Source organism: Protopterus annectens, chromosome 5.part0, assembly GCF_019279795.1.
Source record: "Protopterus annectens isolate FY-2018-M chromosome 5.part0, PAN1.0, whole genome shotgun sequence".
Lineage (NCBI taxonomy): Eukaryota > Metazoa > Chordata > Ceratodontiformes > Protopteridae > Protopterus > Protopterus annectens.
In genome coordinates this window covers 769,977,707-769,992,361 of record NC_056735.1, presented here as the reverse complement: position 1 = coordinate 769,992,361, position 14,655 = coordinate 769,977,707, and the positions used below count along the sequence as shown (strand labels likewise).

Below are 14,655 nucleotides of genomic sequence, written 5' to 3'. Positions count from 1 at the left end.
GTATGTTTGCTTATGTCATAAGTGATAATTAAATAAGGGTTTTAAAGAACAAAACTCAGACAGACTCTGCCAATGAAACATTTTCTAATGTTCCACAGAAAAAATGCATGACAGGCAGAAAAAGTGCTAGGTTGACTAGAAGAATGAGGAGTACCTTGGACTTAAAACACAATCTGGTCTGGTGAATGAAGACGAACAGGAAGAAGACTAGCAACATAAATGAGGGAATGAATGAGAGACTGCATCCCTTACATTTGTGAAATATGTCTTTGCAAGGAAAAGGTGACTGAGAAAGACTGAATTTTTGCAGAGTTTGTTCGACTTAAGGATGGACTGTAAAGCACATATCACACTTTATTTCATCAGCTTTTAGGACACTAAAAGGAAAAAGTAACTACATAAAAATGTTTTTTATCAGTGTTGTATAGAACACTTCCAAGATTTAAACTGCATGTTATATAGTAAAGCAGTTTTGCAGAGTGTGCAGTCCGGGCTATTTTAAATATGAGGGAGTCTTTTTCAGTGACTGCTTTAGTAAAGTAAACGAGTAGTTTTTTCAGTTAAATATAGGCTTTACAGTATAACCAGAGAAAAAAGGCTGGACAGAAACCAGTTTAAGCTAATATGCTGTGATCTTGGGTTGCTGGGGTGGGGGAATAGGGTGTAAAAGTACAGTAATGATATTTTATGTAAAATTAAGATCATTTTTCTTATTTTTACAAGAATGGGTGTCTAGATTAATGCTCTTGGCTTAAGCTATAAATAAATGTTTTTGTAAGCACTACCCTTGAAAATAACACAAAATGATGAAAGCCATGAAAAATGCTATGTTCCTTGTGTCTGCAAAGGTATTAGACTCTTTTTCTTTTATTCCATTAGCAAATATTCTCAGTGAGAGTCGAAGAGCTTACAGCCAAAGGCAGTTGAACATTCTATTCTTACGGAAACTTACAGAATTTCCTTCATGCATCTGCTGAGTTGTCAGCTGCATTTCACTTTTATACAGAAGTGAGCTGTGTATAGCTGAAAGTAATTAATCTTGACAGTTCTGAGCATTATTTGCTGAGGGAAATGTAAAATTTAAAGGTACAATGGCTAGAAACTCAGTGAAAAATAAAGTCTGAAATTATGGAAGTGAATATGAGATAGCAGTCTTAATACTAGTCTATTTAACAAGCATTGTACAATTTAGTTTTATTTAAAGATAGCCAGTGTACTTCTTGAGGCTAAAAGTTAATGATTTCTGAAAGCATACATGCTGTTTGCCATACATGGGAGGGGAATAAATATAAGAAAAGAAGATATGGCAATCACTGTAAGTGGGAACACTGCCTGTAACATGCAACTTTAAGCACAGGTAACTTTAATTTTACGTTAGGTAATGGTCTGGGGGTGCATCTGCCGATTTGGGTAATTGTTCCTATCTGAAGAGTTAAACTTCATTTTTTGAAGATGTATATAGTTTATTGCACTTGTTCTAAGTTAATAGGGGATGTGAGTGTTCTGAAAATGTATTTAGTTTTTTGTTTGATTGTACTAGTTTTCAAGATTTTTTACAAAGATTCAAATGGAGATAAGAGAACTTACAAAAGATCAACCTGCCAAACAATGTATGCATGCAAGACAGAAGTTATAAATACTCATTCAAAATACTATCATGTATAACAGGTGGATAGGTGGAAGCAGTAGCCTTTTATCATAATGGCTATGCTATCACTATTATGTTGGAATGTAAATGGCCTTACAGATACGGACAAAAAGGAAAGACTATTGAACTATATGAAGAAATGCAGATTGCTAATATGAATAATGCAGGAGGCAGATCTGGAAAGAAGTGAGCATGCAAATTTGACAAAGAAAGGATCTCAGGATGGATATTCAGCAGAATATCTGAGACGAAAAGGGGCGTAATAATGCTGATTGCTAGATGGGGCTCCAACAGTGAAAGAAAGAAGACAATAACAGCAGATATGCAGTTGTAAGGGGCTACTGGTACATCAGAATGATTATGCTAGCATGTTTTATATTATTATATATGACTGTGAAAAAGCTTACCGATTGTATTCTTTATTTTTTATGCTTTTTTATATATTAAAAAGTCAAATAAGTCAACAAGCTTTATGTTCTCAGCCATGGAGTTCACCTGATTTGATTTTTTAGCATGTTTTTATATTCCACCAAAAACTGGTACTAGAGAGCTTAAGAAAGGTTTGTGACAAATCAGCTTGTAACAGGAAGTATTCCAAACAGATGGAGACTGGAATTGATTTGCAATAGTGTATTAATAGATAGCAAACAAAAACTAAGAAATTGATGAGAAACTATCATGATTTTAAACAGGGCAACATTTTTATGTGGCCTAAAGAGAAACCAGGTCAGGCTGAAGCATTTACTTCTCCATCAAAAAAAAATTACTGAAAACACCTACCCACCAGGGCAGGCACCCTCATTCCCGTGTATATAATCATAATGTTTCCATGACTACAGTGAGGAGGTGAACTGTACACAGGTCAGGTCCACCATTCAGTGGACAATTGCAGCAACAGTAGAGATGACACAAAGGCGGATAGATGACCATGCTTGTGGGGTGGAGACCAACATGGCAACCTCTAAACTGATTAATCGACCAGGACAGGAGTCAGCTACTGATACCATGAGAGGACAACCTTTGACTTCCAGCATGGAAAATGAGTTGGCACAGCTAGGAGCATGACCGAAGGTTTTTGAAATGGGAAAGGGTTTTTTTCAGTCACTGCCTGTACCAGTCAAGAAGGGTGAGAGGAGACAGAGCCATATGAATCAGAGAGAGGTGAAGAAGCGACAAATATCCACTTTACTGGTGATACTAACTGTACTGTTTATAATATGTTTGACTTTTTTTTTGTCTGCAGATGAACAATATGTTCTTAACAAAGGCTTAACATTTGTACAGAGTACAGGAACTGTACATTCTCAGGTTATTCTTGATTTGATGTTATATGTTAGGAATGTGTCACTTAAAAATTTATATGGTAATTCTAACCTGCCACAGAACAAGGAGTTGAGACAGCCCAGCACTTTTACTCCACCCATTAACTCTACTGTTTACACTTTTTGAGACTGTGTGAATCGGATATAAAGCGTTACCTAGAAGATAAGGGCAATAGCAAGTTTTTTAATCTGTCCATTTAACAGAGGCAAACAATGAGTTAATTGAAAAACAATGCAGATATTGTGATAAAACCAACAGATAAGGAGCTGTAGTAGTAATGAAGAAGAGTTTCGATCAGAGAAAAGTCTTACAACTGCTATAGGATGAACACAATTTTATTTGTATATCCCCTATAATGGTTAATCATACAGCTGACAAGGTAAAGCAAAGGTTTACAGAATTAAAACAAGTGGGGCCAATGTCAGAGGACTTGCACACATTTTTATGGATAGAACATCCAATGGTGCCTATATTTAAGGCACTACCCAAGATACACAAAGATCTGGTTGACCCCCCACTGAGACCTATCGTCTCAGGCAGGGGATGGGTCACAGAGAATGTATCCATTTGGATAGAATGTACATTAAAAAAAGTTTTAGATAAATTTCCAAGTGTAAAGGGATACAGGACACTTCTTAACATTGTTGCATGAGTGTATTATTCGGAATGAAGGACAGAACTATATTATGGTTACACTAGATGTAAAGAATTTATTTACTGTCATTACCAATACCTATGGCATCGCAGCCATAGAACACATACTATTACACGTAGCTAACTTTGAGCTTGATAACATTAGGCTGATAAGTGAGCTGCTTAAAATAGTGTTAGAAAATAACATATTTATGTGTCAAGATGTACATTATCGCCAGAAGCAGGGGGTGGCTATGGGCACCCCCTGTCCTAAAACTTATGCAAATTTAGTGCTGGCTTACTGAGAGAATGAAGTTATATATTGAGGACAACATCCATGGAAGGACAAGTTAATTTTCTATGAGCGTTTTGCGGATGACGTTTTTTGTTATGGGGGGGGGTGTCATGGATTTACAAAAATTTGTTGAATATTTGGAATCTACGACCACTTTCCTTAGATTCACTATGCAGTATTCCAGTAGAGTTTTGAACTTTTTGGATGTAAAATTACTGAGAGATGAGAATGGAGTTTTGGACACGACCTTATTCAGAAAAAAACTGTTGGAAGAATAGCATGCTATCTTATGACAGCATGCATCCAAGGTATACGTTCAATGGTATAATAAGAGGGCAGGTTGACAGAATTTCACTTATATGTACGCAGGATAAACATTTTTGAACAAGAAACAGACAAGTTAGAGAGTAACCTCTGTCAAAGAGGAAACAATGAAAACAGAGTTAAAGATGCTATTACTAAGAGTAAGCAATAGAGAAATAACAGGTCTAGACCTTGGTTCTGTCATAGACAACAGGATGGAACACCTGTTCAGTCTAGAGCCTCACAGATGGGATAATGTGAGGTTAATGTTAACATATAGTAATAGCATAGGGGGGAATATGTGATATAATGAAACAGAATTGGAAAGTTTTGCTGATAGATGACAAAATAGCCAAGGTCGTGGGAGAAAAACAGTTTTTGGCTTTAGAAGAAATAAAAATCTGAAGGATTATGTCATGAAGGAAAGATATAAAAAAGTAGAAACAATTTTTCACAATGTGCAGGTACACGAAGGTGCAGAAACTGCAAAGTATGTGAATACATTGTGGAGGCAGAATCCCATGTACACCCCGTATCAGGAAAACAATATTTTGATTTGTATGCAGATTGTGGAACAAAATGTTGTTTAGCTGGCTGGCAGGACTGCAGCTTATTCTATGTAGGAAAAACTAACTGCATGCTGAAAAACAGAATTTTGAACCATTTGTCCTCTGTAAGATTAAAACATGAACATAATGCACTTTTCCAGCACATTTCTAAGTATGAAAATCGTAAGTTTAAGTTTATGGTTATACAATGTGTAAATAAAAACAAAAGGGGTGGTAACTTGATCAATGAGACAGAGTTGAATAAAACTAAATGGATCATTGAGTTAGCAGCATACAAAACCCCAGGTTTAAATGGATGGGGTTATTTATACCTTTAATACCTGCACTAAAGAAAAGGAGGGTATGGTACTGAATGTTAACTGAAGCGCTATATAAAAACTGCAGTTTCATTTGAGTTTTGTGCCTGAAGAAGGCCTTGGTCCCGAAAGTGCTCATTCCTGCATTTTTAATTGTGTTTTAAATAAAGTTTTGAAGCTCTTCAGCATGGTGGCCTGTACCTGCTTTTTTCTTCTTTCCTTCAGAATCTTTGTAGGCAGGATGCCTTTGGTGGAGTACCTACAGTTTTTTTACGGTTAGAGGCAGATGAAGCTCAACAACTAATAGCTAAGACACAGGGAGATGAGATAAAAATGGCGATGTATACTCAATCTGCAAAAAAAGCCTCCAGGAACATATGGTATTCTTGTGGAAGTTTGGAAGTTATGAGGGAAGAAAGTGATAAAGATCTAGAAAATTTCCTTTAAGAGTATTTTATAAGGAGGAGAAGCAGTAACATACCTTGGAAGAAAACTGTGGTGGCTGCATTACATAAAAATGATAAAGTTCCATCAGACTTAGCTTCATACACTCATTTCCACTCTAAAACAGGACTACAAAATGTTTACATCTATACTAGGCAAACAAATAGGAAAGGTGTTGCCAAAACTGATAGATGTGGATAAATACTGTTTTGTGGAAAGAAGGCACACATCTGACAACCTTAAAAGAACAATGGTGATCCACATGGAAGCAGAATATAAGAAAATACCACTGTTGTTGACGGGTTTTGATGTAGAGAAAGCATTTGACAGAGTAGGACTGGGATTTTATGAGGAGGGCAATAGAAACGTGTATTCCCCTGATACAATAATAAGGTTGATTAGAAAGACATATGAAGAACGAAGGCAAGAATTCAAGTGCAAGGGTTCTCCTCTCTTGATTTGCTTTTCAGCATAGGAACCAGACAGGTGTCTCCTCTTTCCCCTTTGATATTTGCTTTATATTTAGAACCACTGGCAAAGAAAATAAGGGACTCAGAAATGCAAGGATATAATTGGCATGGTAACCAAGAAAAGTTGGCTTTATTTGTAGATGATATTATTTTGTACTTGATAAATCCAGAAAAGGATATCTCAGTGCTGTGGAACATTTTGAGACAGTTTCAAGTGTCAAATCTTTTCTGGACATAAAATTAATAAAGACAAAACAAAGACTACACCTGTAAATTATACACCCACATAAAAATTGATTCAGCAATATTCATATTTATGGGGACTAAATAAAAAGCAGCATTTTGGAGTATGGATTACAAGTTTCTGTTATGGCAGCTAAGGATACGCTTGAAGAGATTAAACAAAAGATAAGAAAACAGAAACTGGAAGCTCTTGTTTATGGATACTAAGATACAAGTATTGAAAATGTTTTAGTTCCTTTAGTTTTATATACAAATCAAGTATATTTTTATCAACTAGAGGAGAAGTTGTAAACAATTAATAAAGAGTTGAATTAACTTATCTGGGATGGGAAGAGTCAACAGCTAAGTTGGATAATATGATCATTCCAAAAAGGAAAAGGTGATTTAGAATGACTTGATTTGAAGGGGCACTTTTTGAGCTACACAGGTAGGGCTCATACATTTAACACAAGCAGATGGATATGATAAAAAGTGGAAAGGGACGATGTTGATAATGAATTAAGCAGGAGGGAAGTTCAAGAATAAGGAGAAAGTGGGATTTTGGATGCAGATCCTTATAGAGAATAATAACCATACCAAATATATTCATAAAACATCAAAAAGTATTCTAAGAACTAAGCCACCCGGAGACTGGAGAAAAGAGATTTTGCTAACGGGGATGACTGTAACTACTGGGTGCAGAAAACTGACAAGAGTGGGCTAGGATTTACTGGACAAAACTGGCAAAAGAGCCAAGGTACTGGAAACAAATAACTAGACAAGGAAAAGTAAAAGAGTGGGCTGAAGCAAACAGCATGTTTGGACTACAGGAGAGAGACTGCATTCCCTACCAGGGACTGATATCAGAATACAAGCAAAGAAAAAGGGAAATCCTAAGTGATTGGCCTGCTCTGTAGAGGTTTTAGACGAACCCAGAACAGAAGTTCCCATTAAAAAATGGGATAATTAGCAGGGTATACAAAATACTGCACGGTAACTATAAGAATCAGCCAGAGGAGGATAAAAAAGATTGGAAAGACAGACCAGGAAAACCAATTTACAAGGGAACAATAAGATGATATATGTATGGCTCCAAAGGTCAGAAGGCTTAGGATTTTGTTTGGAGATGTCTGCATAGGTATTTTTATACCCCAAGAAGACTTAAAGGAATTTTTCCTCACGCATACAGAAAAGGTTGGAAGTGTGACGGGGAGAAAGAGGTAAATCGGAACATATGTTTTGAGAGTATAATGAATTAGTAGATTTTAAAAATTCCCTACAGAGTACTCTGTCAGAAATAATGAGTGAGCAAATGTCTGTAACTAAGGAAATGTTTCTTTTGAGATGACACACAAGATCAGAATTAGCTAGATATAGTAAATGCTTAAGTCTGTTGGCTTACAAAAAAGCAATTACCAGAAAATGGAAATCAAAGTCTAATCCAACTATAGTTTGAAGTCCTGAATACAATGCACTGTACCTGTACAGCAGTAATTGCAAAACACCAGATATTCTTTCTATCTGAACTGGGATTTAAATGAAAGAATCAAGTCTTACATTTCTTGTGGACTTTTCAATCAAAACTCCAAAAAGACTTGTCTCTGTGTGCACTTTAAACAAGTACTGCAAATATATAACCAAGACATTCAGTTCAATTACATAAAGGCCTATCAAAGTACATGCAACTGGTCTAAAATTGGCTAGCAACTCAACACATCCAATTTTATTTATTCTCTTCCAAATACACTACTATTGCATTTTTAAAATAAAACTGAAATCAGATATTCCTCCTTCTGTTCCTCACATACTTGGTAACATAATGTGAGAAGCTTTTCTCCCCAAGATACTTTGGTAAATAGGCTTTGTTCAGCTTGATTCTGTTAACAAAACATGACAAAAACAAATGGCAGACCTTGTACTTCACTTTTTAAGCAGCTAAGACCCACTAAGTGCAAATGGCTCTTTTTTGAGGATCGCATTTGAAGTTATGCAACCTACTCAGAAGACTTCCACAATGTGTAATAGATACTGAAGAAACCTTTCCCAGCCTCTAACCACATCAGCAACAGTAATGAAACTTTAAATATATCTATTCACTGAAAAAAAATCTGTTAGGAGAAGGAAGCTAACCACATGCATTCTGTGTATAAAAGTATGTTTCCACTTACATTAAGCTCTTGAAATCTACAAAGTTAAAATGGGATTAAAAATAAATATATGCATGCATTATTACCTCAACATTTTCAATGTTTTGAAAAATGTAAAGGTTGGGCCCTTTTGATTTTTAGGGCTGAAGGGCTAAATTTAAAACAGCACAAAGATTTGCATCTAAGCTCACCAGTCACTAGTTTTACTTGAGGTACAAACGTATAAAAAATACCAACTTGCAAATCACAGCAGGTGGTTCTACATTTTCTTCAGAATCTTCTTCTGTGTGAAATGACAGTAACCATTTCAGAATGGCCTCTCTTGAAGAAAAGGCTGCATCTCCATCACTTGTCATACTTCTTTCATTTCCAAACTCCAGCTGTTCAGGAATAATGCACTTTGCTAGTGCCCATGCCAGACATGTGACAGCAGGACTAAGGGAAACAAAGACAAGAAAATTACTGCAAACCATGACATTCTGATTTTCAGTGCAAACCAAAAAATAGATGAGCAATTTACAATGAAGATATTACTAAAGGTTTTGTTTAGCAGTGCAAAATTTTACTCTCAGGGATAGTACATTGTGATAAAGAAAAAAAATTAACCAGCGTCTGGACATGGAGATGACCACCAAGAACAACAACACTGAAATTAGTGAATAAATGGGAGACTATAAAGCATCAATCACATCTGTAAAATATGGCTTTGCAAAAAAATAGCGGAGAAAGACAGGAGTTTTACTGACTTTGTTAAACTTGTGGGTGGACTGTATATACCCCACTTTATGACAATGTTTACAAGGACACCCAAAGGGGAAAAGTAACTAAGTAAAACAATTTTCAAACACACCTTTATTGAATTAGCACTTGTGACATAGGCAAATTTACATTTACAAAAACTAATCAAACTATATTAACAAATTAACATTTACAAGCATTCTACTTTATATATATATATATATATATATATATATATATATATATATAAATATATATAAATAAATATATATATATATATATATATATATATACATACACACACATATATATATATATATATATATATATATATATTGTTATATATGCTATAACCTAAGCAACTTTACATAAATTATTCAATTCCTCCCCCTTTTTTAAACAAGAAATAGCTTTATTAAACCATCACTTAACGACATAAACAATCATACATTTATATAAATGAAAACAAATCACACCGACCAATCCTAGCTGCAAGCATTTTACATCACAAACCATAAAGACACACCCCCAGACATCACTTCAGTCAAACATTACACAGCTCATTTAAGTCCTGCCTTCTTTTAAACCTCATTCCTCCCCTGTATGTACTGTTCCCACAATTCCCATTTTTTTTTTCTATGTAGTTTCCTCCTACCCTTTTCTACAGATCTAAATTCCAGTTGTTTTACCTCTGTTACTATATTCCCTACTTCTAATACAGTTAGGGACAAAGTTAACTTTAAGTAAAGAATACATTTTTTTCTTAAGAGTACTCTTTTTTTGTGGTGTATGGTTTTCTTTACATACTATAAAGTAAAGTCTTCAGAGTTATTTTTAAGTGTAATGGGTGATATTATTGTAAATAAGTGTTACTGTTCTTTTTCTTCCTTGCTTTTTCCCTTCTCTCTTTCTTCTTGTTCAGTTTTAAGAAATGTAGGCAATGCAATGTAAAACAAAAAAAAAAAAAGTCTGGTTAAAAGCGCATGACAAAAGAAAAATTAATGTGCTTTTTCTCATTCGTACATAGAGGAATGACTGGATTAAGGGCTTAAAACTTGTTTCTAAATCAATCTAAACAGAAAGCAAGGAAATGAAAAAAATATTGAATATTATGAGGCTTTTTAAGCAAATGAATGTATGCTTAGTAGAAATTCTGTATCTGGCACTCATGTCTCCATGGAAACAATCTCAGAGAAATTGGCTGTCTGGTTCTCATGTCTCCATGGAGACAACCTGATAAAGAGAAATTGGTTACAGTCTGGTGGAGAGTGATTGGCTTGGTGAAAAAAGACAAGAGAAACTGGCTAGAAGACGATGTTCTCCGAAAGCATTCAGGAGTTTTCCCAGCTGGGAGAGCTACAAAGAGAAGATAAAACCAGTTAGCACTTAGTAGAAGCACAGGCTGCACCATGCATCTTAACATGGATAACCTTTCTTTTTGGTTAACTCAAGTCCATGTGTGTGGCTGTCAGTTTAGGACATTTGTTCCTATTAGGAAAGAAAAACTTCAGTATTTGAAGATGTACATAGTTTTGTGTGTTAGCATTAAATTAATAGGTTTTAGGGGTATTGGGTTTTCTGTGTTTGAGATCTTTCAATAAAACAAAGTTCTGTAAGATGTGCCATACACTCAAAAACGGCTATGACAAGAAACAACTATATAAAAGTTCAACTTGTCAAACAGTGTATGCATGTAACACAAAAGCTGGAACTAGACATTTAGCAACAAAAGTGTTATACATAAAATGTGGGAATATTAATTTTATTAACACAATGATGCTTTCTGTTGTTGTTGTGTCTTTCGGCTTTTCCCGGTAAGGGGTCGCCACAGCGGAACTCCGGTCCGCTAATGATTGGTAGTTGATTTTTAAGTGCCAAGTTACCAGCCCTGACGCAAAATCTTCAACGAAGGTGCGCCCATTTACACATGTCTCCATGCAGAAGACGCTCTAGCTGAGAACCGAACCGGACAGCGTCTGACTGAGGTGACAACGCTACCGCAGCACCAATGATGCTTTCTGTAATGTCATTAAATGTCAATGGTCTCACTGATTAATACAAAAAAGAAAGAATGGTGGACAATATTAAAAATGTACAGTGCACAATAGCTATGTTACAGGAGACACACTTGTAAAGAACTGAACATGTGACTTGATAAAGAAGGGTTTTCAGTACGGTTACTCAGTGGAATACCTGGGACAAAGGAAAAGTGGAGTACTTACATTAACTGCAACAGGAGCGCCAATGGTGATAGAAGAGGAAAAAAAAAGATAATAATGGCAGATTTGTAATGCTATGGGGCTACTGGCAAGGGAGGAGGAGGAGGATTATACTGGCATGCATTTATATTCCACCCAAAACTGCTATAATGGAGCGTAAGAAAATTCTTGGAGAAATTATCTGTTTTCAGCAAGGAATATTATTTATAGGTGGGGAATGGAATTTGATTTGCAGCAGTGAAGATGTGTCTGGGGGCCAAGAAGGGTATCTATAACAAAGGAGGGTAGATTTTTGAAGAAATTATGAAAATATTTGGCATGGAAGATATGAATTCAGTAATAGGAATTTGGAGTGAATTTACATATTATTCCCCAAGACATAAAAACTGGGCTAGGCAAGAGAGAATTTACATTTCACAGGAACATGTGTATTTAATTGAAGGTCTTGATACGCACCCAATAACTATTTCAGATCATGCGCCAATAATAAGTAAAAAAAAAAAAACACTGGGTAATGACATAAAAATGAGACACTGGCAATTTTCCACCTATCTGTTGAAGAGAGAGGAATTTAAGGAATAGGTAGTGGGAATTATTCATGACTAGCTATTAGAGAGGATAGAAATTACTTCTGAAAATATGGCTAGGGAGTGGGATGAAATTAAGGTGGAATTTAATAACAGTATGGAAATAAAAAAAGGGAGCTATGGTTAAGAAGTTATATGAATTATTTACAGGGACTGGCTAATGTTTAAAGTATTGCAGAACAGGTAGACTAGCACAGAACAAGAACAGGATCAACTGCAGAATGCTGCTAAGTAGAAAATAAAAGATTACCTTGATAACATACACAAGTGTAGAACGTTTGCTGTAAAGCAACTGTTTTTTTAATAACACTAAAGCAGAGCACAATGACTCAGGCAGCAGAAAGAAAAAAGGGCTGTCGCCAAGCTTAGGGAACCTATAACAGGAAAGGTAACAAGATCCTGTAGAGGTATTAGAAATATTTCAGAAATTCTATGCAAGTCTGTATAAAGCAGAGAAATGTGGAAATCAAGAAAAGGATACAAAAGAAAATGTTTATGTTAAAAATAAATATGCAAAGTTAGAGGTGGATGAGGCTCAATTACTAACAGATAGGATAGGAGGAGATGAGATAAAAATTGTGATGTATAACCAATCTACAGGAAAGCCCCCAGGAATAGATAGAATTCCTGTGGAACTTTGGAAGCTAGAAAGTAAAAAAACTGATAAAGATCTGGAAGGTTTAAGAGGAGGTGAAGTAAAACATTACGGAAGAAAGCAGTGGTAGCTGTAATACCTAAAGAGGGTAAAGATACATCAGATCCAGCTTCATACAGGCCCTTTTCAATGCTAAACAATGATTATAAAGTATTCATGTCTATAGTGGCTAAAATAATGGCAAAAGTAATGCCAAAATTGATAGATATGGATCAATGTGGTTTTGTGAAGGGGAGGCAAACATCTAACTACACTACAGAACACTGATGATCAGGAGGGAAGCAGAATGTAATAAAATACCATTGTTGTTGGTGGGTCTGGATGCAGAGAAAGCATTTGACAGAGTAAGCTGGGACTTTATGAGCAGGGCAATGGAAGCATTTACATTTCCTGAAAAAAATATAAAGTTGATTAGGAGGACATATGAGGGATCGAAGATGAAAATTAAAGTGGGTGGGGTCCTCTGATAATTTCTGCTTGAGCAGAGGAACTAAGCAAGGCTGTCCTCTTTCCCCTTTGTTATTTGCATTATATTTGAATCACTGGCAAAGAAAATAAGGGACTCAGAAATTCAAGTATGCAACTGATATGGTAGTTAACAAAAGCTGGCTCTGTTTGCAGATGATATCTTATACCTGAAAGAAACATTACAGTGTTGCGGACCATTTTGAGACAGTTTCATATCTTTTCAGGATACAAAATTAATGAAGCTAAAACAAAGGCAATAGCGGTAAATTATGTACCCATATATGAATTGGTTCAGCAATATCCATTTTTATAGGGACATGATAAAATGAAGTATTTAGGAGTATGGACTAAAAATGATTCTGGTGTAGCAGCTATGGACATGTGTGAAGAGACTAAACAAAAGATAAAACAAAAACTGAAAGCTTTATTATATGGATATGGATAGTAATATAAAAGCAGTTATAATACTTTTAGTCCCATTAGTCTTATACACAGGTCAGGCATGTTTTTATTGACCAGGGGAAATGCTGTGGATAGCAATAAATAAAGAGCTGAAGGACTTTATGCGGGAGGGGAAGATGGTAAAACTCAAGTGAGATAAACTGATTTTTTCCAGAAGAACATGGTGGATTGGGATTACCCGATTTGAAGGGGTATTTCAGAGCTACACAGTTAAGACTCCTATACATAGCATAAGCAGAAAAAAAGTTAATTATGTACTCACCATAACGTTCCATCTGAGTTGTTCTACTTCATTTGTCTTCAACCTGTGGGTATTGGATCCGAGCCGGCAACTTCACAAGCATCTGCTCTGAGCTACTCCCCTTACCCAAAATACACCACCACTACCTTCTAACCCTCAGATCTAGTTTGCTGCACCTTACACTGAACCAACAAGATCCCAAAAAACACCTTACACACCTAAAACCAGCTGTACATGCTGTCCATATGGTAAAGCCAGGGGGAAAGAGGTAGGGATGGTTGAAGACAAATGAAGTAGAACTACTCAGATGGAACGTTGTGGTGAGTACCATAACTTCTTTATCTGAACTAGTTTACTTCATTTGATCTTCAACCTGGGGAACAGAGTCCCTAGCTACTAAACACCTGGGTGGCTCTCATGGAAGGATATTCCGGAGCACAGCGGAACCAAAGGATGCGCTCCTTCAAGAAATCAAATCCAATTTATAGTGAAAAATAAAGGTATGAGATGAGGACCAAGTAGTCGCAAAACAAATGTTGTCTAATGATACTCTCGACCAAAAGGCGGCAGAAGTAGCCATGGACCTAGTTGACCGAGCTTTAACCTGACCCAGAGGAGACAAACCATTATCCTTGTAGATCTGAAGGATACATAGGGAGATCCACCTAGCAATGATCACCTTGGAGATATGTTTACCCAAAAAGGTTTAGAAAAGGACACAAACAACTGGTCAGATTTACAAAAGGTTTTGGTCCTGTGCAAAATGAACCATAACTGTCTATGAACATCCAACAAATGCAACTTGTACTCCATTTTATTTGTAAAATTTGGAAAGAAAACAGGTAATTTGATAGTTTGATTGATATTAACCTCCGATGCTACTTTTGGGAGAAAAGAAGGATTGGTGTGAAGAGAAACCCTGTCCTTGTGGAAAA

General features: G+C 35.9%; 1 protein-coding gene across 3 annotated transcripts in view; it reads right to left on the bottom strand.

The window, feature by feature from the left end:
• ATM (ATM serine/threonine kinase) overlaps positions 1-14,655 on the bottom strand; it is a 3,174,581-nt gene that overhangs the window by 2,695,747 nt on the left and 464,179 nt on the right. For all 3 annotated transcript variants that reach the window (XM_044072618.1, XM_044072619.1, XM_044072620.1), the window contains one exon: positions 8,588-8,785. In XM_044072618.1, coding sequence (XP_043928553.1) covers positions 8,588-8,785 — 198 coding nt within the window. The remainder of the gene's footprint in view (positions 1-8,587; positions 8,786-14,655) is intronic.